Source organism: Oncorhynchus mykiss, chromosome 12, assembly GCF_057628025.1.
Source record: "Oncorhynchus mykiss isolate SJ-2025 chromosome 12, ASM5762802v1, whole genome shotgun sequence".
NCBI lineage: Eukaryota > Metazoa > Chordata > Actinopteri > Salmoniformes > Salmonidae > Oncorhynchus > Oncorhynchus mykiss.
Window position 1 is genome coordinate 46,806,937 of NC_143033.1, and position 27,696 is coordinate 46,834,632.

Consider the following 27,696-nt stretch of genomic DNA (forward strand, 5'->3'; position numbering starts at 1 on the left):
GCATAGGCAAGATGCAGTAGATGGTATAGAGTACAGTATATACAAATGAGATGAGTAATGTAGGGTATGTAAACATTATATAAAGTGGCTAGTGGTTCATTTATTACATCCAATTTTTAATTATTAAAGTGGCTGGAGTTGAGTCAGTGTGTTGGCAGCAGCCACTCAATGTTAGTGGTGGCTGTTTAACAGTCTGATGGCCTTGAGATAGAAGCTGTTTTTCAGTCTCTTGGTCCCAGCTTTGATGCACCTGTACTGACCTCGCCTTCTGGATGATAGCGGGGTGAACAGGCAGTGGCTCGGGTGGTTGTTGTCCTTGATGATCTTTATGGCCTTCCTGTGACATCGGGTGGTGTAGGTGTCCTGGAGGGTAGGTAGTTTGCCCCCGGTGATGCGTTGTGCAGTCCTCACTACCCTCTGGAGAGCCTTAAGGTTGTGGGCGGAGCAGTTGCCGTACCAGGCGGTGATACAGCCCGACAGGATGCTCTCGATTGTGCATCTATAGACGTTTGTGAGTGCTTTTGGTGACAAGCCAAATTTCTTCAGCCTCCTGAGGTTGAAGAGGCGCTGCTGCGCCTTCTTCACGATGCTGTCTGTGTGGGTGGACCAATTCAGTTTGTCTGTGATGTGTACGCCGAGGAACTTAAAACTTACTACCCTCTCCACTACTGTTCCATCGATGTGGATAGGGGGGTGTTCCCTCTGCTGTTTCCTGAAGTCCACAATCAATCAGTTTTGTTGACGTTGAGTGTGAGGTTATTTTCCTGACACCACACACCGAGGGCCCTCACCTCCTCCCTGTAGGCCGTTTCGTCGTTGTTGGCAATCAAGCCTACCACTGTTGTGTCGTCCGCAAACTTGATGATTGAGTTGGAGGCGTGCGTGGCCACGCAGTCGTGGGTGAACAGGTAGTACAGGAGAGGGCTCAGAACGCACCCTTGTGGGGCCCCAGTGTTGAGGATCAGCGGGGTGGAGATGTTGTTGTTACCTACCCTCACCACCTGGGGGCGGCCCATCAGGAAGTCCAGTACCCAGTTGCACAGGGCGGGGTCGAGACCCAGGGTCTCGAGCTTGATGACGAGTTTGGAGGGTACTATGGTGTTAAATGCTGAGCTATAGTCGATGAACAGCATTCTCACATAGGTATTCCTCTTGTCCAGATGGGTTAGGGCAGTGTGCAGTGTGGTTGAGATTGCATCGTCTGTGGACCTATTTGGCCGGTAAGCAAATTGGAGTGGGTCTATGGTGTCAGGTAGGGTGGAGGTGATATGGTCCTTGACTAGTCTCTCAAAGCACTTCATGATGACGGAAGCTTTCTTGGGAACAGGAACAATGGTGGCCCTCTTGAAGCATGTGGGAACAGCAGACTGGGATAGGGATCGATTGAATATGTCCGTAAACACACCAGCCAGCTGGTCTGCGCATGCTCTGAGGGCGCGGCTGGGGATGCCGTCTGGGCATGCAGCCTTGCGAGGGTTAACACGTTTAAATGTTTTACTCACCTCGGCTGCAGTGAAGGAGAGTCTGCATGTTTTGGTTGCGGGTCGTGTCAGTGGCACTGTATTGTCCTCAAAGCTGGCAAAAAAGTGATTTAGTCTGCCTGGGAGCAAGGCATCCTGGTCCGTGACTGGGCTGGTTTTCTTTTTGTAATCCGTGATTGACTGTAGACCCTGCCACATACCTCTTGTGTCTGAGCCGTTGAATTGCGACTCTACTTTGTCTCTATACTGACGCTTAGCTTGTTTGATTGCCTTGCGGAGCATGAGAACTAGTTTTGATCAGTTATAGCCTAATGGTAGCTAGCTAACATTGAACTTATTGGTTAACTTTAACTAGCTATGACAATCGGTTTGTATTGCTAGTTAAAACTTTGCTGTTAACTAGCCAGCTGACGTTAGATGGCTGGCTAGCTTCAGTAGCTAACATTACCTGTATGAGCTGTGTGTAGTGATGTTATCTCGGAATGCCATTTCACATCTATTGTATGATAATGCTGAAGTATTTGTATCTGGAATTTCTATCAGCATTAATCAGTAGAACACGCCTGACTCTAATCCACCAGTCATACAGTCATCAAAAAGAGAGCTGCCTACATGCACAATTTCTTCAACTATGGAGTTGGGAAAACACATGTGGACCTGAATTGTGATAACTGCAGTGGCCAAAACAATACGTTTGTGCTCTGGTATTGTGCCTGGAGGACCATGCACAAGCTCTACCACAATCTGGACCTTCACTTCTTGATCACAGGCCACATCAAGTTTGCCCCTGACTTGTGCTTTGGCCTCATGAAACAGGGCTTCAGAAAGACCCGAGTGAATACCTTGTCTAAGATTGCTGGTGTTGTGAAGGACAGCACTGTGACATGTGTCAACATCCCACAGCTGGTTGTACTGGAGGATGGTAGAGTGCTGGTGGAAAGCTATGTCTGGCAACAACACCTGACTCTGTCCTTCAGGCCGCTGCCACAGATCAAGCAGTACCAGAACTTCAGGTAAAAAATGATTTTCTTTGTATGAGGTTATTCTTATCTAAACTTGGGAGGTGAATTGATGTTGTGCAGGGTTGTGTTGTCTTTGGATTTTTTGTTGTTTTTGTTATTCCCTGTTTTATAGCTTCAATGCTCTGACGCCTGGTGGTGTTGTCGCCAAGGAGTGTTCGGATTCAGTCGGGACCAGGTTTCAGTTGCTGCGCAACGCTAGCATCCTTCCTCCCATATATGGTCTGCCTGTAAAAGCACCACCTGGACTGGACAAACTATATTTTTGAGGCTATGGACATCACATGCCCTGCACCAAAGTCAAGGGCAGGACAGAAACGCTCTCTGAATATAGATTCCCTTCATGCGTGGTTTGGACGGACCAGTCATCAGCACTATCTGCAGTGCCTCTATTCACATGACTCTCTCCTAACAAACACGCCATACGTTGCTGCTATTTTTTTCTATCCTGCTGCTCAGCCACTTTACCCCTGATTGTATGCATATACAGTGCCTTGCGAAAGTATTCGGCCCCCTTGAACTTTGCGACCTTTTGCCACATTTCAGGCTTCAAACAGAAAGATATAAAACTGTATTTTTTTGTGAAGAATCAAAAACAAGTGGGACACAATCATGAAGTGGAACGACATTTATTGGATATTTCAAACTTTTTTAACAATTCAAAAACTGAAAAATTGGGCGTGCAAAATTATTCAGCCCCCTTTAGTTAATACTTTGTAGCGCCACCTTTTGCTGCGATTACAGCTGTAAGTCGCTTGGGGTATGTCTCTATCAGTTTTGCACATCGAGAGACTGACATTTTTTCCCTTTCCTCCTTGCAAAACAGCTCGAGCTCAGTGAGGTTGGATGGAAAGCATTTGTGAACAGCAGTTTTCAGTTCTTTCCACAGATTCTCGATTGGATTCAGGTCTGGACTTTGACTTGGCCATTCTAACACCTTATTTTTGAACCATTCCATTGTAGATTTTGCTTTATGTTTTGGATCATTGTCTTGTTGGAAGACAAATCTCCGTCCCAGTCTCAGGTCTTTTGCAGACTCCATCAGGTTTTCTTCCAGAATGGTCCTGTATTTGGCTCCATCCATCTTCCCATAAATTTTAACCATCTTCCCTGTCCCTGCTGAAGAAAAGCAGGCCCAAACCATGATGCTGCCACCACCATGTTTGACAGTGGGATGGTGTGTTCAGGGTGATGAGCTGTGTTGCTTTTACGCCAAACATAACGTTTTGCATTGTTGCCAAAAAGTTCCATTTTGGTTTCATCTGACCAGAGCACCTTCTTCCACATGTTTGGGGTGTCTCCCAGGTGGCTTGTGGCAAACTTTAAACAACACTTTTTATGGATATCTTTAAGAAATGGCTTTCTTCTTGCCACTCTTCCATAAAGGCCAGATTTGTGCAATATACGACTGATTGTTGTCCTATGGACAGAGTCTCCCACCTCAGCTGTAGATCTCTGCAGTTCATCCAGAGTGATCATGGGCCTCTTGGCTGCATCTCTGATCAGTCTTCTCCTTGTATGAGCTGAAAGTTTAGAGGGACGGCCAGGTCTTGGTAGATTTGCAGTGGTCTGATACTCCTTCCATTTCAATATTATCGCTTGCACAGTGCTCCTTGGGATGTTTAAAGCTTGGGAAATCTTTTTGTATCCAAATCCGGCTTTAAACTTCTTCACAGCAGTATCTCGGACCTGCCTGGTGTGTTCCTTGTTCTTCATGATGCTCTCTGCGCATTTGACGGACCTCTGAGACTATCACAGTGCAGGTGCATTTATACGGAGACTTGATTACACACAGGTGGATTGTATTTATCATCATTAGTCATTTAGGTCAACATTGGATCATTCAGAGATCCTCACTGAACTTCTGGAGAGAGTTTGCTGCACTGAAAGTAAAGGGGCTGAATAATTTTGCATGCCCAATATTTCAGTTTTTGATTTGTTAAAAAAGTTTGAAATATCCAATAAATGTCGTTCCACTTCATGATTGTGTCCCACTTGTTGTTGATTCTTCACAAAAAATACAGTTTTATATCTTTATGTTTGAAGCCTGAAATGTGGCAAAAGGTCGCAAAGTTCAAGGGGGCCGAATACTTTCGCAAGGCACTGTAACTACCTCGTATATCACTGATATCGTTATTGTTCTTGTACATACTGTATATTTTATTTATATTGACACTATCTATTTCTGATATTGCTGCTATGCAAGTAACCATTTGGCTGTACTGTTTACACCTTCTGTAGAGACCATCCACTTAGCAAGATTTAGCAAAATATTGATAAATAAAATGAATATTGATTTGTGTGGTCGTATCATGATTTTGTGACATACCGCAACAATATCATGTGACCGTCTCAAGTGTCCACAACTTAAATATATGGCGCATGCATCTGTTTATGTACTGTACATGTGCACCTCACTCAGGTTTCAATTTAGGTTGCATGGCCTTAATTTGTGTATGTAATCTTATGTGATGTGTAACAGTATATAAAGTATGCTAATGTACTGTTGTGAAGGAATTTGGGCAGTGATGTAAAAATACTTGAAAGTACTACTTAAGTTATTTTTTTGTGGTATCTGTACATTACCATACATTTTGACAGGAAAACTGTCCAATTCAAACACTTATCAAGAGAACATCCTTGGTCATCCATACTGCCTCTGATCTGGCAGACTCACTAAACACATGCTTCGTTTGTAAATTATGTCTGAGTGTTGGAGTGTGCCCCTGGCTATCCATCAATTGAAAAATAATACAATTGTGCCGTCTGGTTTGCTTATTATAAGGAAGTTGAAATGGTTTATATTTTTACTTTTAATACTAATACATTGTTCCCTGGCTATTTAAAAAAAAAATACAATCGTGCCGTCTGGTTTAATATAAGGAATTAGAAATGATTTATACTATTACTCAAGTATGACAATTTAGTACTTTTTACACCACTGGATATGGCTGAGGGTTATAGCATTTCTTTGACATGACCCATCAAAAATGCTGTGTATAATATACCATTTTGTAGCTCTGAGTCTCTACTTTCATCCAATGTAAAAAAATAACAAAATTTGAATCCAGGTGGTGAGCCACATATTGTTCCAATTGGAACCTACAGGTTGCTCGACCTTATCGATCAGTTCATTAAGTTTGAAGGTGAGAGAATTAACATCTGTCGGGTCTGGAGCAAAGAAGAGGTCATCCAGTTCTCCCACATGGTTTCCTCTTACAGAAGCTAAAGACTCATTTGGTGGTTTTGGGGCAAAAACAATATGGCTAGATCTCCAACAAAATTTTTACCAGATCTAGTAAAATGGATATAGGGTTGTCCTTTACAAGACTGCCTAAAAATTGTTGGGTAAATTAATAATCCAATATTTTGTTCTTTTGAACTACTGTTTTTTGATTTCAGCCTAGGCCATGTAACCTACTATAGCAATACAGCTTTTAGATGCAAACGCATCAAAATCTTAACAGTGGGATTGATTCATAGGTATTATTCACTCTATCGTACCTAAGCTTTTGTGAGAGGAACGACTACCACCCTTAATGGCTGGGAATTGCCAGGGACCTCCAGTTACAAAATGATTACGATACCAAGGTGCCGGTACGATATATATTGCGATTCTCACAGTTCTATATGTATTGGCATTCGATACTGCAATTTGATGTTCCAAACATATTGCTCACTATGTCTGCTGCAGAGTCTGCTGCAGAGAGACAAAAGAGAGAAAACTAGTTTTGATCAGTCAGGGAAATAAAAGTGCTGAAAACATGTTGGCTCACTATTTATAAAGAAGATGAAGAACAAGCTATAGGAAGAAAAATACCAGAGTTTTGGCGTAGGTACAGATGACTAGTGCTAACTAACATTAACAAATATATCATTTTTTTTTACAAATCGATACTTGAAGTCAAATAGCAATATAATATCGGCCAAAAATAATATTGCGATATGTAATTGTATCGATTTCCCCCCATCACTAAAAGGTATGCCACACACATAGAGGTGAGACAGTTTTGAGTGATGGATATCACCATGATACACTTGCCACAATTAACCCTGCTTAGACAGCGTATTAGAAAACAATCTTCTGAACTGAGGAATGCCGAAACACAGAGAGACGTGTGTTGAGCAGAATGCCCTAGACTTTGCACTTTGCGGGTTGGGCAGTGGGAGGGAGGCGGGGTTAGACAGAATGCTCATCTATGCTATGCCGGTATGTCTCCCCTCTGAGGAGAAGTACACTGTATTTATAGAGACTCCGCCAAGTCTGCGACACTAAGTATACACATGAGATCACTGAGCAAGAATGAGAAAGCCTGATGTCAGCAGACGTTGTGGTGAGAGTATTCACCATAAAGGATGTGTAGCAGGGAGAAGACGCTACAATTTGTTCCTTTTGAATAATGAGAAAATGTGATCTTGGCCAATCTTTGTGCAATGGTAACATGTCTATGTTGCTAGATGTCTTACATAAAACAGGCAGAAACTAAGAGGAGTTGCTGATATATTAAAGGCACTGTTACACATGGACACAAATACTGAGTTGAGAAGGTGTTATAGGGGGTAAAGTGAAATGGACGATTTGGCAATAGGCTACTCCTTCTGTGGCAATATTCCTTTTTTTCAAGCTAATCAACTGACACTAAAAATGATGATAGAATATGAAGTAACACAGATGAAAGTCCTCAACGAAACAATGTGCATTCCTCCACAAATTGATGTTCAATTTGCTTTGGTAATTTATGTAATGTTGATTACACAACACAACAAATATGTAATTGTGGCCCCTGTATTTACAGAGACTAAGCACCCCTTATCCATAGCTCTGACCAGTGCCTGTAAATCAATCACACAATAGGAGCCAAAGGGGCCCTATACCCTGTCTCGTCAGTGGCCCCTTACACAGTTGTGCTGAAAACCACTCTGACACCACACACCATGGATTAGATAGATCTCAGTCTTTAAAAACCAGGCAATAATATACACATCCAAAAAGTGTACTGGTTCTGGGATAATCATGCAACCCTGAGATCAAACTGTGTGCAGGCTTCTTTTTTCTCACAGACTGACAATTCTTGTAACATTTCATCATTATGAGCAAAGTAAGGTACAGTATGTACAGTACCAGTCAAAAGTTTGGACACACCTACACATTCAAGGGTTTATATATATAAAATATATATATATGTATTATTTTCTTCATTTTAGAATAGTGAGTGTGCAAAACTGTCATCAAGGCAAAGGGTGGCTACTTTGAAGATTTTTCAAATATATATTTTTATTTGTTTAAAACTTTTTTGCTTACTACATGATTCCATATGTGTTATTTCATAGTTTTCATTTATTCACTATTATTCTACAATGTAGAAATCTAGTACAACTCTAGAAAAACCCTTGAATGACTAGGTGTCTCCAAACTTTTGCCTGGTACTGTATGCAGCATATATTGTCATGTGAATGCTGTATATATTTTTTAAAACATTTTTTATTGAACCTTTATTTGACTAGGCAAGTCAGTTAAGAACAAATTCTTATTTACAATGACGGCCTACCAAAAGGCAAATGGCCTCCTGCGGGGACGGGGGCTGGGATTAAAAATACAAATATTAAATAAATATATAGGACAAAACACACATCATGCCAAATGTTTTACCTTGTATGTATGTAGGCAAGTCAATTAAGAACAAATTATTTTTTACAATGACGGCCTACCCCGGCCAAACCTGGATGATGCTGGGCCAATGGTGCGCCACCCGATTGGATTCCCAATCACAGGCAGATATGATACAGCCTGGGTTCGAACCAGGGAATGTAGTGACACCTCTTGCAATGAGATGCAGTGGCTTAGAAAGCTGCAACACTTGGGAGCCCAGGAGAGAGATAAGAGAGACACACAATGCTACATAAAGAGAGACCTACAGGAAGACAATAGCATAGCATGGCAGCAACACATGACAACACAACATGGTAGCAGCGCAACATGGTACAAACATTATTGGGCACAGACAACAGCAGAAAGGACAAGAAGGTAGAGACTACAATCACGCGAAGCAGCCACAACTGTCAAGAGTGTCCATGATTTAGTCTTTGAATGAAGAGATTGAGATAAAACTGTCCAGTTTGAGTGTTTGTTGCAGCTCGTTCCAGTCGCTAGCTGCAGCGAACTGAAAAGACGAGCGACCCAGGGAATTGTGTGCTTTGGGGACCTTTAACAGAATGTGACTGGCAGAACGGGTGTTGTATGTGGAGGATGGGGGCTGCAGTAGATATCTCAGATAGGGGGGAGTGAGGCCTAAGAGGGTTTTATATATATGATAGGACCATGTATGTAAAATGTATGTATATCTAACTCTAACAAAAAAGCTGTAAAAACAAAAACAGCTATTTTTGTCCTCTGAAGAGAGATGGGTTAATAATAATACAAAATTATTAAAAAAACACATCATGTTCTTTTTGACCAGACAGCATCAGATAGATGGGCTACACATACAGAGACAGAGGGGCACTGTTTCACTCGGATGCTTTCTCCAGTGAGGTATATTCAGCCTCTTGCGAATTGAAAGAAGATTATGAAACACAGAGACCTAATATTTTTTTGTATTTTTTCTTGGTCAATATTTTGGGTAAGTCTGGCTTCCCTTGGCATCCATGAATACATGCCACTAGTCGGGGGCCCCCCCAAATATATAAATGGAAAAATCACATTTACATAAGTATTCTGAACTTTAACTCAGTACTTTGTTGAAGCACCTTTGGCAGCATTTACAGCCTCGAGTCTTCTTGGGTATGACGCTACAAGCTTGGCACACCTGTATTTGGGAGTTTCTCCCATTTTTCTCTGCAGATCCTCTCAAGCTCTGTCAGGTTGGATGGGGAGCATTGCTGCATAGCTATTTTCAGGTCTGTTCAGAGCTGTTCCATCGGGTTCAAGTCTGGGATCTGGGTGGGCCACTTAAGCACATTCAGAGAAGCCGAAGCCACTCCTGCATTGTCTTGGCTGTGTGCTTAAGGTTGTTGTCCTGTTGGAAGGTGAACCTTTGCCCCAGTCTGAGGTCCTGAGCACTCTGGAGCAGGTTTTCATTAAGGATCTTTGCCTCGATCCTGACTAGTCTCCCAGTCCCTGCCTCTGAAAACATCCCCCACAGCATGATTCTGCCACCACCATGCTTCACTGTAGGGATGGTGCCAGGTTTCCTCCAGATGTAACGCTTGGCATTCAGACCAAAGAGTTCAATCTTGGTTTCTTCAGACCAGAGAATCTTGCTTCTCATTGTCTGAGAGCCAAAAGTGTGCAAAGCTGTCATCAAGGCAAAGTGTGGCTACTTTGAAGAATATAAAATCGAAAATATATTTAGATTTGTTTAACACTTTTTTGGTTACTACGTGATTCCATGTGTTATTTCATAGTTTTCATGTCTTCACTATTATTCTACAATGTAGAAAATAGTCAAAATAAAGAAAAACCCTGGAATGAGTAGGTGTGTCCAAACTTTTGTACTGTACATACATTAGATTTTACTCTGGTATGTAGTGTTTTCAATAATATGATTACTGATCATAAACTCCTTAATCCCACCCCTCAGCTACTCTCAGCACATCCCACCTATCACCGTAGACCACCCTCGTTTGGTTTCCATGTGCCATACTGTGCTGTGATATTTTAAATTTATGTTTAACCTTTTGAATCTAATTATATCCACAGATTGTCAGAAAAATATGAAAACCTTTAAAACCTATTTTACTATTGTTGATAGATTGACTATGGCTTTCCAAATCATCCGACACTGCTATTTGTAGGATACATTTTAAATGAATGTTGTGATTTTTTTGCCATTCCTGAACCTGTGACCAGAAACAAGCTACATAGGGGCTATACCGTAATAAATTATCTAATGATTCTGTCTCTTCGCAGGAAAATATGCAGTTTAGATTGTTATATGCCCCTTATATGTAGCATTCTGTTGGTGGCAAGAATTTTGTATAATAATTTAAATTGAAAAACTTGACGTGTTGAATAAAGTGTTGTTTTTTGTAGCAGTTCTTATACACTACATGGCCAAAAGTATGTGGACATCTGCTCGTCGAACATCTCATTCCAACATCATGGGCATTAATATGGAGTTGGTCCCGCTTTTGCTGCTATAACAGCCTCCACTCTTCTGGGAAGGATTTCCACTACATGTTGGAACACTGCTGCGTGGACTTGCTTCCAGAGCATTAGTGAGGTCGGGCACTGATGTTGGGTGACAAGACCTGGCTCGCACTCAGCGTTCCAATTCATCCCAAAGGTGTTTGATGGGGTTAAAGTCAGGGCTCTGTGCAGGCCAGTCAAGTTCTGCCACACCGATCTCGACAAACCATTTCTGTTTGGACCTCGTTTTGTGCACGGAGGCATTGTCATGCTGAAACAGGAAAGGGCCTTCCCCAAACTGTTGTCACAAAGTTGGAAGCACAGAATTGTCTAGAATGTCATTCTGTGCTGTAGCGGGAATAAGGGGCCTAGCCAGAACCATGAAAAACAGCCCCAGATCATTATTCCTCCTCCATCAAACTATGCATTGGGGCAGGTAGCATTCTCCTAGCATCTGCCAAACCCAGATTTGTCCCTCGGACTGCCAGATGGTGAAGAGTGACTTGTCACTCCAGAGAACGTGTTTCCACTTTTCCAGCGTCCAATGGCGGTGAGCTTTACACCACTCCAACTGACGCTTGGCATTGCGCATGGTGATCTTAGGTTTGTGTGCGGCTGCTCAGCCATGGAAATCAATTTCATGAAGCTCTCAACGAACAGTTATTGTGCTTCCAGAGGCAAGTTGCTTCCAGAGGCAATTTGGAACTCGTCAGAGAGTGTTGAAACCGAGGATAGATGAATTTGACACTATTTTTACACGGTATTCGCTTCACTCGGTGGTCCCGTTCTGTGAGCTTTTGTGGCCTACCACTTCGTGGCCTTTCTTAATAATCTACTGGAGACCCAGTTCGGGTTTAAGTATAACGTATGTATGAGTGAAGCTCTTAGTGAGCGGTTTAATGCTTTAAAATTGAAACATTTCAGCCCCCATATTCATTATATAAATAGGCACTTTTAATTTTGTCTTGCTTAGCGTTCCAAATAAAGTGAAATATTATTTGCTCATATGATTTAAAATACGAGTCGTCTGGATTAGGCAGCACCATTTGTCGGTAAGTAAACTGTGATAGGACCAAAGAGTTAATCAATGTGATTTTTCCATAAATAGACAGGTATTTACCTCTCCATGATTACAGAATCTTGTCTATTTTGACCAACTTTCTATTGAAATTGGTTGTGGTAAGTTCATTTATATTTTTAGAGATATAAATACCAAGTATGTCTACTTCACCATCAGCCCATATTACGATTCAATACGTAATATGGTGCACTTCTCATAATTGGGTTTTAGTCCAGATAGGCTAGAAAAGTGATCTCGATCTTCAATGAGACCATGCAGGGATCCAGATTGCAGACTTAAGAAGAAACTTTAGTCATTGGCATACATTGACACTTTTATGTTTAACCCCTGGATTTCGAACCCTTTGATGTTCCTGTTGGATCTAATTTTAATATCTAGCATTTCAATGGCCATAATAAATAGATATGGAGACAACACACAGCCTTGTTTTACTCTGCTTGACAGGGCAACACTTTCCATCCCTTCCCTGATTACCTTTCCTATATATGTCACTCCCGTTGGTTCCTTCCCCAGGCGTCATTGTTTCCGTTTCATGTCTGTGTGCTGTTCGAGTTTCTTGTTTTGTATTATGTTTCTGTTTATTTGTTAAAACATTCACTCCCTGAACTTGCTTCCCGACTCTCGGCCCACGTCGTTACCATTTAAGATCAAATTGTCATCCAATAAGCATTGATTACATTTCCAATACCCCCGTCCACGTGGAAATTCAGTAAGAGTTATATGGAGGCCAATTAGATGGTGGTCCGATCGCATTTGGTCTCCTATCAACACTTATTTTTTAAACTTTTGGTGCCAGCGAGAATGACACAAGGAAGTAGTCAAGATGTCGAGCTTGATTAAGCCTCCTCCATTTTCATCTCACTAGGTCAGTTTTTTTTTTGCCTCCATATTATCCATTAGTTCTAATGTATCCATGATATGTGTGATCTTAAGTGCAGGGTGATAGTGTGTTATGTGATTTCCTTTATGATCCATTGAGATACTTAATGTAATCTCCCACCATAATGAAACATGTATTTGTTACTTGTGAGCTCAATAGATGACTTTATATATATCCAAAGAAGTGTGGATCATCATTATTTGGACAATATAGATTAATTAGCTAAATCAGTTTTTGGTCCAATAGCATATTTAAAATGATATATTTCTCCCTCCCAGTCCTTTTTCCACCCAACCTCATCTATAGTTGTAGAGTGAGTTCCCTGTAAACAACTATCTTTTAGCCATTTAAAAATGTATCTTTTTCATGATTACAATTATAACTATGAGTATGATATGTTGCCATCCATAGCATTGAATGCAAGGGAAGCCAGCGAGCATTTGGACTCCCTTGATCAAAAAATATATAAAGATAATAGCCAATGAGTGTTGAGCTAAACTGAGCAAGCTCAACTGTGAATGGTCCTGGCACACCAAAAAAAGTGTCAAGAGAAGCCAGTTTGGTTTTGGCTTCACACCAATCACATCACATCAAAAACCAAACATTATTATTTTTATTGTTACATCTAGTTGTGTTGTCCTCCAATGGCTAGCTAACTACAATTGGCCCTTCTCTAAATTAGCCATGGGTGGAGATAGGGATTTGGACTTGTGGTTTTACTTATTTCTCTGTACTGACCAATTATTATAATAGCAATTCTGATCCAACCATACAGTCATAAATCCCAGGCAATTCTGATCCAACCGTCAATTCCTAAATTCTAGGGAGCAAGCATTTTCTCCAGGTAGCCTGAGACAGCAACAACATCAAAGCCTGCACTGTATGACAGTCATAGATCATCGTTTTGTCAACATGAAAGAGAGGCAGGTGACATTGGCATTTCTCTAAGGGTGAGTCATCATGTTTTCTACTTGCATGAACGCACACACTCACAGATAAATTATAACCATGGACATCCACATCATATTTAGTTTAGATTGATTGAACTACATCATGTTTGGTATCTTTTAGTTGTAACTGTATTAGACAAAGCATACTGTAGGTGATTTGATTATGTTGAAATGGTGCTGGAAGAATCGAGACAGTTGCTGTTTTCTTTGCGACTTCAATAGTTGGTTAGTCGTCCGAACATTTTATAAACATTAACTTGCTTGACCATGTTAACAGGTTATAGATCAAACAACGCAATTAAAACAGCACATGTTATAATATGGCAAAAATCACTGGCTTGGTGATTAAGTTGCTGTTAAACCTGTTAAATACCACTTATTAGAAGACATGTATTACCCAATCGATCTAATGTTGTTTTTGGGGGGACAGACACGGGCGGATTTTAAGTTGACCTATCCTTTGCTTGGCATGGGATCTATCTGTATGCCCTAGAACAGTTTGGTCAAGCTCAATAATTACTTTCCCTAGGCGTAGGATAACAATTGGGCACTTAGGATAACAATTGGGCACATTGATGCATTTAAGTGTATTATTGCGCAAACTATTGAATCAATGGAACAGGAGTTAATTTATTCTGCAACCAGCCACAGATGTCATTGGCGCCTCTTGGGAAGTATTGTTAGGGGAGTGATATTTCTTTAGGTTTGCGAGCCCGCAATTGTCCACAATAGGCCTACAGTGCAGTAGGTTCGTCAGAGGAAGTGACGGGAACGGGATAGTAAACTCAAATGAGGACTTCTAATTTTTCATGAAGGCTGCCACAATATAAGTCTGGTTAAAGTCGTCTGAACGAAGAGCGCAAATGTTACAGTAGCCTAATGATTGTGCACAAGAACGTTATATTCACAGACGTCAGAAACGCTACAATGTACCAGAATATAGAATGTACTCGGGCGACACAACGATCAATGCGGGATGGTAGCCACCAACATTTGCAGAGATTTCACAATACTGAATAAAATCTGTGGATCATAGATTGAACTTTATGCAGACTTTTCAGGACTTTTCGTTGATTTTGGAAATATTTGCGACCGATTTCAAGATGATTTGCAACGAGGGTAGTAAGACAGATTTTTAATAGTTAAAGTTATTCCATGAGTTTCAGAATGTTTGCAAGGGAGATATCGCCACCAGTTCGGATTTCTCTACTAGTGGTAACTCTTGTATCGCTTGGGATTTGTTCAGAACTAAAAGTACGAGTGCGTTTAAGTGATGGACTAATTGGGGAGGAGATTTTGGACGCCAACCGTGAGAATGATGACATTACAGTCGAGTTCAAGCAAGGAGATGGTACTCATATTACTGTGGTATTTGATTTCAAACGGGTGAGTTAAGTCAATATTCTTCAATGTAAATATTTACAACAGTTTTTAAGAACTTTGTAATATGCTGCATTATGTTACTACCAATATATATAAACACACATACACACACCATTAGGCTGTCTATTATATAGATATCCTGGACATTATGTTATAAAGGCCTATCCATTATCTATATGCCTACTGTATATCTATTTAACTATATGCTGCTGTGTTGCCAAACTGACAAATATTTTCATAACCCTTACGAGAAAAGATTGCAGTCAGAGTGCAGTATAACTGCAGTATGCTGTATATACGGCGTCCAAAATAAGTTTTTTTTTTTTTTTTTTTACTGCAGTATAATAACTGCAGTTATTCTGCAATTACTGCTTCCAAAGTACCACAGCCGACTGAAATTACTGCCCTTTTGCAGCAATCTTTTTGTGTGAGGGATGAAATACCAAAGACAAATAGTCCTCCCTCACTCCATGCACGTGCTTCCAATCTACTCCTGTCGGCATTATGCAGATTTATGGAAAGTTGGAATTGGTCTGAAGGCCAGCTGCCAGAGTGGAGTTATTGTACAGCCAGGCGAGACATCTCATCTTGTAGAGGAACCTGTTGAAAAGGTGCAATTTAAAAAATGAAGGGAATATTTGTCTTCCTATGGTGTGTAAGTGGGGGAGCAGAAAGAGGACAGAGTCTAACTGGAGAATAACATCATTATTGTTTAAGAAGTAAATGGGCTGTGCAATATTCAGAGAATCAAGCATCAATGGCTGAAAATTCCAGATGCATTCTGGTATTATTTTTCAAGTTGTTTTGGCAGCTTTGTTGTTTGTTTCTGGTTCCTCCCCTATTCCTCCCCCTCACTCTATAGGTGAACAGATGAATCAACATTTTAGGCAACCACAAAATACTCTTGCCTTTCAGAACTTAATGTCAATACCATGACATTTCAAGCCATATTGCATTTTTCACCAGACAGGGAACAATCTGTATCCAGTTGTGAGAGGCCTGCCAAGCTGGAGTGATGTTAAAGGTACCCAGGATTGTAGACTGTTGTATACGACTGTAATGGTGATCATGTGGCCCACAAGTTACATCCACTTCATACATTGAACGCTATTTCAGCATAACCTTAAGAAACCTTCGTTTTTAAAACCGGAAAATATCCCTCTGCCTCAACCCTAGTTGAGAAATGTAAATCTCCCTCATACACCACCATACACATATCTCCTGTTGAATTTATCTCAATTCAACCATTGGTGCGATTCCCAAGCCATCTGTCATTTGTTTGGTCCCAGGTTGTGATGGCATGGGGATAAGATGAAGGAAAAGAGTCACCTCTCACTTCATCCATATGGGAGCTGCAGTTTGACCTGTCATCGGAGGCTCTGTGGTGCGTTTCTTCTGTCTGTCAGTGAGAGGTATTTACCATGCCAACCCAGCCCCCATGAAGAACCAGGGCAGCAGCAAACCCATGCAGGTTATATCAGATTGTATGCATGATGAGCCAACTACGCATTCATCTCCGCACCCTCACCTCCAGCTATTAGCTGCCCCATGGAAGCTTGTTAGGTCGGATTTAAGTTTTGTACAGGCTATGTTTTTTCAGCATCAGTGCAGTTATTGGTAAAAATACAATCCTATTGAGAAAGTAACATTTGACATTGTTTTTTTGTTCATGATGATTTTATCAGTGTTAGTGTGTTCAGTAAGCGTTTTAATCAAGCTAAGTTATAGGGTACTTTGTTCAAAGATTTATATAAAGACATTTGATGCTTTGTTCACAGACTGTGGTGATATTCTCAATTTGCGGCCTAATCCCTATTTAAATGGCTTTGTTTCTGTATCCTCTGTCAGTGTGAATCCCTCCTATCTTGTCGGGTCAATCCCCAAACCATGTCTCACTTTAGCTTTCCTTGGACTCTAGTGATCATGCTAGTCATTAGACAATCACTTGTTGCCCATTGAGAGGTTAAGGGCCCACCACAGTGATTTCACAGTCTACGCAGACAGAGCTATGGAGCTCCATTTGCGTTGCATTCCAAAAATTCAGCCTCACAAAAGTACATATGCAAACTAACCTCCAGCAGATCCATTGCGGATCCGTTGCGTAGACTGTGTAGAGACCTGTAGGTGGCCATCAAGTTGTACACAGGCCCCTCCAGGAATGCTCCCATCCCCTCCCCCACTCTGTATACCCCATCCATCTGCTCCTCTGGATGTTATACCGTCACAGTGGGGGAAACGAGTCCCCCATCCTTCTTCTTCTTCTCTTCTTCTTCCTCAACCACTCCACAGTTTCCCTGACCTCATTATCGACATCTCCAACTTGAGGACCATAGTGTTTGAATCATGGTACTTGTTTTACTCAGAGGGTGATCAACCCAATGGGATGGGTAAATGAAGAGAAGATAGCCTTGTCTTCCTTTGTCTACTCAGCCGACTGGGATGTTTACCTCGGCTTTGTGTTCTACTGGGAGTTTTAAGAATGAGTATGTTTACATGCACAATAATTATTAAACATTATATTAATATATTCAACTGATTATGACACTACTCTGAGATTGGCATAATCCTAATTATGCTAAGGTCATAAGCGGAGTAACCATCAACAAATTGAAACACCAGTTTTGTTGTTGTTGCTATCTTATGAATTATTAGAAAATGTAACACCTTAATCGGAGTTAATGCAGTGTATTTGATTTGCACATGTGCTTTCACGAGCCTCCCTCCTTGGTACGAGTGAAGTGTGTTCGGAAATTATAGTAGACTATCTATCTTAGAAATAGTTTTCACATACAAACTGCATATGTCTGAACTCAGAATAAAATAAGCTTCCCAAAAATAATATGAACGCTTGTGATACAAGGATTATTTTGATTGGCGATTTTCTGCATTTTTAAAAGTCTTATTAGGTACAGTGCCTTCAGAAAGTGTTTACACCCCTTTATTTTCCCACATTTTGCTGTGTCACTGCCTGAATTTAAAATATATTAAATGTATTATTTTTGGTCACCGGTCTACGCATGAAATGGGGCATCATGTGTAGGCCAGTGACCAAAAAAACTAAATTGTATATATTTTAAATTCAGGCTGTCAAAGTGGAATTACATTTTTTACAAATTTAATTAAAAATTAAAAGCTGAAATGTCTTGAGGCAATAAATATTCAAGCCTAAATAAGTTTGTGAACAAAAATTTGCTTAACAATTCACATAGTAAGTTGCGTGGATTCACATTGTGTGCAATAATAGTGCTAATGTCATAGACGCGTTTAATGGAACGTTGCAAGAACATTCATGTGTTCAGTTTTCTGAGGGCTAGAATGATTTTTGAATTACTACATCATCTCTGTACCCCACACATACAATTGTCTGTAAGGTCCCTCGGTCGAGCAGTGAATTTCATTTTTTATGGTTCGCAAAGAACCATTAAAAAGCAGGCATTGAATATACACCCAGTCACTACAAACAAAAGAGGCGTCCATCCAAACTTAGTTGCAGGAGAGGAAGGAACCTGCTCATTGATTTCACCATGATGTCAATGGTGACTTTAAAACCCTTACAGAGTTTAATGGCTGGGATAGGAGAAAACTGAGACTGTGAAAAAACTGTGAAAAGGAGATCTGTACAGAATAAAATATTCCCAAACATGCAGTATGTTGCCAATAAAGGTACTAAAGTAAAACTGCAAAATAATTGGGAAAGAAATGTAGTTTTTGTCCTGAATACAAAGCGTTATGTTTGGGGCAAATCTAATAATAATATCTGACTACCACTCGTCACATTTTCATGCATGGTGGTGGCTGCATCATGTTATGGGTATGCTTGTCATCAGCAAGGACTATGGGGTTCTTTTTATGAGAAAAAAATAAATAGAATAGAGCTAAGCACAGGAAAAATCTTAGAGGAAAACCTTGTTCAGTCTACTTTCCAACAGACACTGAAAGAGTAAATACACCTTTCAGGCGGAGAATAACCTAAAACTCAAGGCCAAATATACACTGGAGTTACTTACCAAGATGACATTGAATGCTCCTGAGTGGCTGAGTTACAGTTTTGACTTAAAAATCGATGGCAAGACTTGGAAATGGCTGTCTAGCAATGATCAACAACCAACTTGAATAATTTTAAAAGTAATAATGCGCAAATATTGTACAATCCAGGGGTGCAAAGCTATTAGACTTACCCAGAAAGACTCACAGCTGTAATCGCTGCCAAAGGTGATTCTAGCATGTATTTACTCAGGGCTTGAATACTTATCTAATCACGATACATTAGATTTTTTAAATGTATTTATTTTTTACAAATGTTAGATTTTTTTCTCCCTCTTTGACATTAAAGAGTATTTTGTGTAGAAATTTGACCAAAAATGGCAATCATATCCATTTTAATTTTACTTTGTAACACAACAAATGTGGACAAAGTAAAGGGTTGTGAATAATTTCTGAAGGCACTGTAGCCTGATTATCAGATATGTACATGTTAACCGCATTATAAGGTTAAACGTTCTTCTTGCAAAGCATGTTAATCTTAGTATTATATTAATGAGTATTCACAATAATCATAGTATTGTGTGCATGTAAACATAGTCAATTTTGGGATAGCCAAAATTAAGTCAGTGTAGCATTGTGACAGATGTGGGTATAGGGTTGGATTCAGGTCTCATGTTTCTAGGTCAGGTCAGGTCAGCCCTCATAACAGACATGACACTTGATATAGTAGTTACTTATTTATGGTTTGTCCTTATGCCAAACGCATAGTGGAGTTTTGGCAGCACTTTTACACAAAGGTTCCCTTATACCATGCAGTATGTATGTAGTTTCTTTCGACACCTAGTAGAGTCCATGCACTGACGAATTGAGTCTGTTCTGAGGGCAAAATGGGGGGAGCAACTCAATATTAGGAAGGTCTTCTTAATGTTTTGTACACTCAGTGTATAGTGTCTCACTAATATGTGAATTTATATCCTGTTTATATTTCCTATTTCTCTCCTCGCTCTCTTTTTTTCAGGATGTGAGGATCGTCCGAGCTCTGATCCTGGGGGAGCCAGAGCAAGGCCAGAACCAATACCAGGTGCTGTGCTTTGTCTCGCGCCTCGATCACCACGAGATCATCCCCACTGAGTCCATGGCTCGCCTCAGACAGGTGAGCTGCTGCAACAAACCACCACTGTCCCTCATAATCTGGGCCATCATTCCCATATAGGGCATAGGGAGGGGTAACTAGGGACAGGTTTTGGATGTGGAGGTATTGTACCAATGGTGTTATTATAAGAGATGGGTCTTTACATGAGAGAGTAGCCTTTTCCATCCCTTTTGATATTTTAAGTATACATTTTGCACTAATATTGAATTTTAAAAGCTTTTTATATTAAATTAAGTACCCTTTTAATATAGACCACATGGATATTAAAAATAGATTTATTGAATTATCCATAAAGACTTGCTAAAGTCCCAAAATTCAGCATTTCACTGTGACTTCTAGGAAGCCTTAACCCCAACATTTCAAGTTTTCACCATCATGGTAAAGCCCTAGTTATTTTGTTGCTTTGAGGAAGTCAATTTTGACGAAGATAATGTATTTAATATGATTAGTGATTCATTTACGTCTGTCCCAAGTTGACAAGGTAAAAATATGTCGTCGTTCTGCCCCTGAGCAAGGCAGTTAACCCACTGTTCCCCGGGCGCCGAAGACGTGGATGTCGAATAAGGCAGCCCCCCGACACCTCTCTGATTCAGAGGGGCTGGGTTAAATGTGGAAGATATTTCAGTTGAAGGCATTCAGTTGTACAACTGACTAGGTCCCCCCCTTTCCCTTTCCTTTCCCTCATTAAGATCAACTGTTACGCAAACCGAACTGTCTTTTCAATATGGTGAAACTATTCCTTTTTTTTTTTTTTACATTGAACATATCATAGTTTAAAAGCAGGTGAGCTGGTTCTATACTTTTTGGCAATTTTCTGTTGTTTTGTGTTGGAAAACTGAAGGGGTTGTGCGTAACATGTCAACCCTTTAGCCCCTAGATAGACAGGCTAGAAATGTTTCAATTTAAATGAATTGAATTGAATTGCCAATTCGTATTGCACACAACAATCTTCTATTCCCCCTGTCACAAAGGGATTTATTGTCAACCCTATTACACAGTCAACCATGTTACTTTACTTGGCACTTAGTAGGCACTTTATATACACTACCGGGCAAAAGTTATAGAACACCTACGCATTCAAGGGTTTTTCTTTATTTGTACTATTTTCATTACAGTACTATTTACATTGTAGAACAATAGTGAAGACATCAAAACTATGAAATAACACATATGGAATCGTAGTAGCCAAAACAAGTGTTAAACAAATCAAAATATATTTTACATTTGAGATTCTTCAAAGTAGCCACCCTTTGCCTTAATGACACCTTTGCACACTCTTGGTATTCTATCAACCAGCTTCACCTTGTATGCTTTTCCAACAGTCTTGAAGGAGTTCCCACATTATGCTGAGCACTTGTTGGCTGTTTTTCCTTCACTCTGCGGTCCGACTCATCCCAAACCATTTCAATTTGTCTGTTGTTGGGGGATTGTGGAGGTCAGGTCATCTGATGCAGCACTCCATCATTCTCCTTCTTGGTAAAATAGCCCTTACACAGCCTGGAGGTGTGTTGGGTCATTGTCCTGTTCAAAACAATTTATAGTTCCACTAAGCCCAAACCAGATGGGATGGCGTATCACTGCAGAATGCTGTGGTAGCCATGCTGGTTAAGTGTGCCTAGAATTCAAAATAAATCACAGACAGTGTCACCAGCAAAGCACCCCCACACCATAACACCTCTTCCTCCATACTTTACGGTGGGAAATACACATGTGGAGATCATCTGTTCGCCTACTCTGCGTCTCACAAAGACACAGCGGTTGGAACCAAAAATCCCCAATTTGGACTCCAGACCAAAGGACACATTTCCACCAGTCTAATGTCCATTGCAAGTGTTTATTGGCCCAAGCAAGTCTGTTCTCATTATTTGTGTCCTTTAGTAGTGTTTTCTTTACAGCAATTCGTCCATGTAGGCCTGATTCACACAGTCTCCTCTGAACAGTTGATGTTGAGATGTGTCTGTTACTTAAACTCTGTGAAGCATTTATTTGGGCTGCAATTTCTGAGGCTGGAAAATCTAAGGAACGTATCCTCTGCAGTAGAGGTAACTCCGGATCTTCCATTCCTGTGGAGGTCCTCATGAGAGCCAGTTTCATCATAGGGCTTGATGGTTTTTGCAACTGCACTTGAAAAAATGTTCAAAGTTCTTGAAATTTCCCGGATTGACTGAGATTCATGTCTTAATAGTAATGATGGAATGTCGTTTCTTTTTGCTTATTTGAGTTGTTCTTGCCATAATATGTACTTGGTCTTTTACCAAATAGGGCAATCTTCTCTATAATGCGCTTTGGTAGATTGGTCATAGAGAGTAGACCGGGTTTCCCAGCAGGGATCTCTTGTCCTTTGAATAATGGCTCTGGTGGTAAACTGGATACATGGTAGTACCGTCGTCATGTGGTAGAACAGATACTCTGTCCATCCTCTCCTAGCCCACGTCTACAGTTGCTGCGCTAACGCAACGGCTTGGAGGTATCACTTCTTTAGTGAATAAGAGTTCGAAGTTCATACCAAGTTGCCATACTTTTAAGCTCATGCTATATTCTGGCTGGCATAGTCAAAATTCATCCTTTCGGTGTGTTGACCTTCATCTTCACGTTGAAATTCGATGCTAATTTCATTAGGTTCCTGCTGAGGTTGGCTTAGTTCTGTAGGTGGTCTTTGTTCTTTCAACGTGGGGACCGCAAGTCCTCACGTCCTTGGAACAGGAAGTTACATTTTTGTAAAGGGGCTTATATAGGGTTAGGAGAGAGGGCCGTGTTTCATCGTTTACAACCGATGGCTGTTCACATGGGTGGGGCCACTGAGTTGAGCGTAGTTCACTCATGAAAACCAATTCTCTCATTTAGAAGCTAATATTTTCATATTTAAACATATAAATTGCTCAACAATTCCATGTGAATCTGAACTAGAATGTGTAGACTTTCCAAGATAGTTTTTTGTTGTTGTTGAATTTTACCCCTTTTTCGTGGTATCCAATTGTTTTAGTAGCTACTATCTTGTCTCATCGCTACAACTCCCGTACGTGCTCGGGAGAGACGAAGGTTGAAAGTCATGCGTCCTCCGATACACAACCCTCCGATACACAACCCAACCAAGCCGCACTGCTTCTTAACACAGCGCGCATCCAACTCGGAAGCCAGCCGCACCAATGTGTCGGAGGAAGCACCATGCACCTGGCAACCTTGGTTAGCGCGAACCACAGGAGTCGCTGGTGCGCGATGAGACAAGGACATCCCTACCGGCCAAGCCCTCCCTAACCCGGACGACAATAGGCCAATTGTGCGTCGTGTTCTATCATTTGACTGGTAGTGGAGTATTTAAAAAAAAAAAATTAACCTCTTCCCACATACGTGTTTCTATGAAGCTGACGACAGAACTTTTTTAAAAAACTTCTCAAAAGGCACCGGATTGGTGGACCGACCCATTTTGTGTTATAATAACATGTTATTGGGCTGGTTTCCCAGACACAGAATAAGCCTTGTCCTGGACTTTCAATACAGTATCTTCATCACTAGCCCATAATGTCAAAATTATGCACAAAGTTATCTAACTTACCACCAAACTGTTAATCCTCACACAAAGTAGTGGAGCTTACTTATATTGCTAAATTTATTCTACCAGCAATACTTGTCCTTTTTTGAACTTCCTAGCATTTTAAAATATAGCTGTTCTGTGATGGGATTCTACAGAAGAACCCCCACTTGGTGCGCACGGCAGAGGAGAAGCGTGGGGTGGAACACCTCCACATGGACATGGTGGTGAACGTGAGTCATGCAGGGCACCTCAACACACTCATCCACAACGTGTGTAAGGAGGCCCATGAGGGGTTTTATACCCGGACAGCTGACACCAAGCATTGGCTGGATAAAGGTGAGTTTGGCTTCCATTCAGATGCTCTGTTAGTGTTGTTTGGGTGTTTTAAAGGAACATTTTCATTCTGTCTATCCTAGCTTTTTTTCCCCATATTGTTGCCTAAGTGTCCCTAAGCTTTTGGATGTTTATCTGCACAGCTATGAAGTTCATTGCCATGCATTTTAACAGACATTCTTTGATCGAAAGTCAAAATGTCTCTACAGGAATAGAGGCCATTGAGTTTGAGCCCCTGCCCCAGACAGTGGACGTCTCTGGTCTGCAGCGATGCCCCTCCACTCTGGACCCGTGGCAGCCATGCTTCTGCAGCTATCACCTACGTCTGGAGTGGCTCCCCTGCCTGCTCAAATACTGCCGCAGCCGCCGGGGCGCGGCTGGAAGGACCAACCCGTACAAGTGTGGCATCAGGAGCTGCAGCAAGGGCTACCGCTTTGACTACTACGTCCCCCATAAACAGCTCTGCCCATGGGATGAGGAGACCTAAAGCAGCTGGTTTTGCCCTTAGTTCTTTCCTAGAAGGCATTTAGCCTACCGTGCACATCTGGACTGAGCATGGCAGGGGATTGGCAAGAGGCCTTGAAGTGTATACAGAGTATACCAAACATTAGGAACACCTTCCTAATATTGAGTTATTCCCTCCGAAAAGCCTCAATTCATCAGGGCATAGACTCTGCAAGGGGCCCAAATGTTGACTCCAATGCTTCCCACAGTTGTGTCAAGTTGGCTGGATGTCTTTTCGGTGGTGGATCATTCCTGATACTCACAGGAAGCTGTTGAGCGTGAAAAACCCAGCAGCATTGCAGTTCTTGACACAAACCGGTGTGCATGGCACCTACTACCATACCCTGTTCAAAGGCACTTAAATATTGTGTTTTGCCCATTCACCCTCTGAATGGCACACACAATTCATGTCTCAATTGTCTCAAGGCTTAAAAATCCTTCTTTAACCTGTCTCCACCCCTTCATCTACACTGATTGAAGTGGATTTAACATCAATAAGGGATCATAGCTTTCACCTGGATTCACCTGGTCAGTCTATGTCATGGAAAGATCAGGTGTTCTTAACATTTTGTACACTTAGACTTACACTAACTTATTTTCAGACAGAGTGTCTCTGACTTACCACCAAGGTATTTGGATTCAACCAGACAGTAGCATATCTATTGTAACCATGTGTTTTTGATGTTGAATGTTTCCTACAGTGGTGTGTTTAGTGTTGAGTCCATATATAATAATTATTTTCCTAAGCATGCAAGTGTCTGTATTAGGGCAGCTAGACAGGAGCCTAATGGGGGAAAATCGACAATGTGAAAATTGTAATATCGCCCAACCTAGATGGAATTGCCCATGCTACTATGGATGAATGTTTTGATTTGATGCCATCAGTCAGTGCTATTCAGTGCTCCGTTGGGGTAAAATTGGATGGTGGATCTGCTCAAGAGAAAACATTCATCCATGGTAGTGAATGAATCACTTAACTGATGTAGTTTTTATTTACTTAATGCAAAATAAAGCCAATTATTTACATTCTGTTAAAAGAACTAGAGTATTGAAACAGTACAGTCTGTAACCAATATCCACACTCTTACCTTGAACTATAGGGACCAATTTTTTGGCTCGCTGGAAGGGTTTTGTCATTGCTGTCAAATGCATCAGCGTGTAGCATCATATGCAGAAACTGACTTAAGTCATGTTTATACTATAGGTATACAGAATAAAGTGATTAACTGTGAATATTGTGCTGTCATATTCATGGTGGTATGAGATATTCATCAGCCAACTTATATCTGGGAACTTCTCTGTTCTACTTTTTGTCAATACTTTTTTTTTACCTCTTTGATCAACAATATATTTTCAGATTTACTATCTTGTTGTGATAAACCCGAAGACACAAACTAGCGGACTGAAAAGTTTATGTAGTCTTTCTGTCCCTTATATATTTATTCAACTTTTCAAACGTAATGTCCAAAGTGCCAGTGGTGAAGCTTGTACTGAAGATTGCTGTTCTGCATGTCATTGGTACATTATGATAACTGCTCATGTGTCTCTCTGAGGGAAGAACTGTTACAAACAAAAGGGATTTTTCAAAAATGGACCTAAAGCATACGTCCAGGAACAAAACATAAACCTTTATTTTTTTTAAATCTATAAATTATTGGTTGATGGTAAGTGCCTTAACTTGTCACTGTGTTGTTTGATTTGAAAGTAATTATATGGTTTAAAATGTTTTATGTCAAAAATCTGCAGTTGAAGTTCAAAAATGTTTCCTAAAGATGTCTAACTTTGACAAATTAAAATCCTTATTAGTCTTTATACTAGGCCTAATACTTCTTCTGTTGGGTGTCAATATTTGCAAAGCTGGATTTGTGGGCATATTAACATCATAATGCACAATCTAGACATCTAAAACCCCAAGAATACAGTGTCCTCCATTATTAAATGGAATAAGTTTAGAACCACCAAGACTCTTCCTAGAGCTGGCCATCCGGGCAAACTGAGCAATCGGGGGAGAAGGGAGATGACCAAGAACCCGATAGTCACTCTGAAAGAGCTCTGGAGGTCCTCTGTGGAGATGTGAGAACCCTCCAGAAGGACAACCATCACTACAGCACTCTACCAATCAGGCCTTTATGTTAGAGTGCCCAGACAGAAGCCACTCCTCAGTAAAAAGAAAGTGACAGCCCGCTTGGAGTTTTCCAAAAGGCACCTAAAGACATTCAGGGACAAGTCTCTGGATGTGCTTGAGTGGCCCAGCCAGAGCCCAGACTTGAACGCGATCAAACATCTCTGGAGAGCCCTGAAACTAGCTGTGCAGAGACACTCCCCATCCAACCGGGGGTGTCCTCGGAGTGGGCCACAGTGTCTCCTGACCCCTCCTGTCTCAGCCTCCAGTATTTATGCTGCAGTAGTTTATGTGTCGGGGGGCTAGGGTCAGTTTGTTATATCTGGAGTACTTCTCCTGTCCTATTCGGTGTCCTGTGTGAATCTAAGTGTGCGTTCTCTAATTCTCTCCTTCTCTCTTTCTCTCTCTCGGAGGACCTGAGCCCTAGGACCATGCCCCAGGACTACCTGACATGATGACTCCTTGCTGTCCCCAGTCCACCTGGCTGTGCTGCTGCTCCAGTTTCAACTGTTCTGCCTTATTATTATTCGACCATGCTGATCATTTATGAACATTTGAACATCTTGGCCATGTTCTGTTATAATCTCCACCCGGCACAGCCAGAAGAGGACTGGCCATCCCACATATGCTCTCTCTAATTCTCTCTTTCTTTCTCTCTCTCGGAGGACCTGAGCCCTAGGACCATGCCCCAGGAATACCTGACATGATGACTCCTTGCTGTCCCCAGTCCACCTGACTGTGCTGCTGCTCCAGTTTCAACTATTCTGCCTTATTATTATTCGACCATGCTGGTCATTTATGAACATTTGAACATCTTGACCATGTTTTGTTATAATCTCCACCCGGCACAGCCAGAAGAGGACTGGCCACCCCACATAGCCTGGTTCCTCTCTAGGTTTCTTCCTAGGTTTTGGCCTTTCTAGGGAGTTTTTCCTAGCCACCGTGCTTCTTCACCTGCATTGCTTGCTGTTTGGGGTTTTAGGCTGGGTTTCTGTACAGCACTTTGAGATATCAGCTGATGTACGAAGGGCTATATAAAATAAATTTGATTGATTGATTGATTGAACCTGACAGAACTTGAGAGGATCTGAAGAGAAGAATGGGAGAAACTCCCCAAATACCAGTGTGCCAAGTTTGTAGTGTCAT

At 41.1% G+C, this 27,696-nt stretch overlaps 1 protein-coding gene and 1 long non-coding RNA gene across 3 annotated transcripts; both read left to right on the top strand.

Moving 5' to 3' along the window:
- The first annotated feature begins 14,188 nt into the window (after positions 1 to 14,188).
- LOC110537692 (out at first protein homolog) lies at positions 14,189 to 26,601 on the top strand. Of its 2 annotated transcripts, none has more exons than XM_021623926.3 (4): positions 14,189 to 14,925; positions 19,925 to 20,059; positions 23,747 to 23,927; positions 24,134 to 26,601. In XM_021623926.3, the coding sequence occupies exons 1-4, from the start codon at positions 14,695 to 14,697 to the stop codon at positions 24,409 to 24,411; spliced, it is 825 nt and encodes a 274-aa protein (XP_021479601.1). In that variant the 5' UTR covers positions 14,189 to 14,694; the 3' UTR covers positions 24,412 to 26,601. The 2 variants fall into 2 exon arrangements, with proteins under 2 accessions (XP_021479601.1, XP_021479600.1); XM_021623925.3 differs by having other exon boundaries at positions 14,261 to 14,925; positions 23,723 to 23,927.
- On the top strand, positions 15,885 to 18,036 carry LOC149979194 (uncharacterized). Its single transcript, XR_016485094.1, has 2 exons — positions 15,885 to 15,946; positions 16,212 to 18,036. It is a non-coding gene; the product is annotated as an uncharacterized LOC149979194 (long non-coding RNA).
- Positions 26,602 to 27,696: the final 1,095 nt, after the last annotated feature.

Bases quoted from the DNA above. Each gene is read 5' to 3' on its own strand.
- LOC110537692 (XM_021623925.3), top strand. From the start codon at position 14,695: ATGAGTTTCAGAATGTTTGCAAGGGAGATATCGCCACCAGTTCGGATT. The intron at 14,926-19,924 runs GTGAGTTAAGTC...TCTTTTTTTCAG, and splicing joins TGGTATTTGATTTCAAACGG to GATGTGAGGATCGTCCGAGC. The intron at 20,060-23,722 runs GTGAGCTGCTGC...TTTAAAATATAG, and splicing joins CCATGGCTCGCCTCAGACAG to CTGTTCTGTGATGGGATTCT.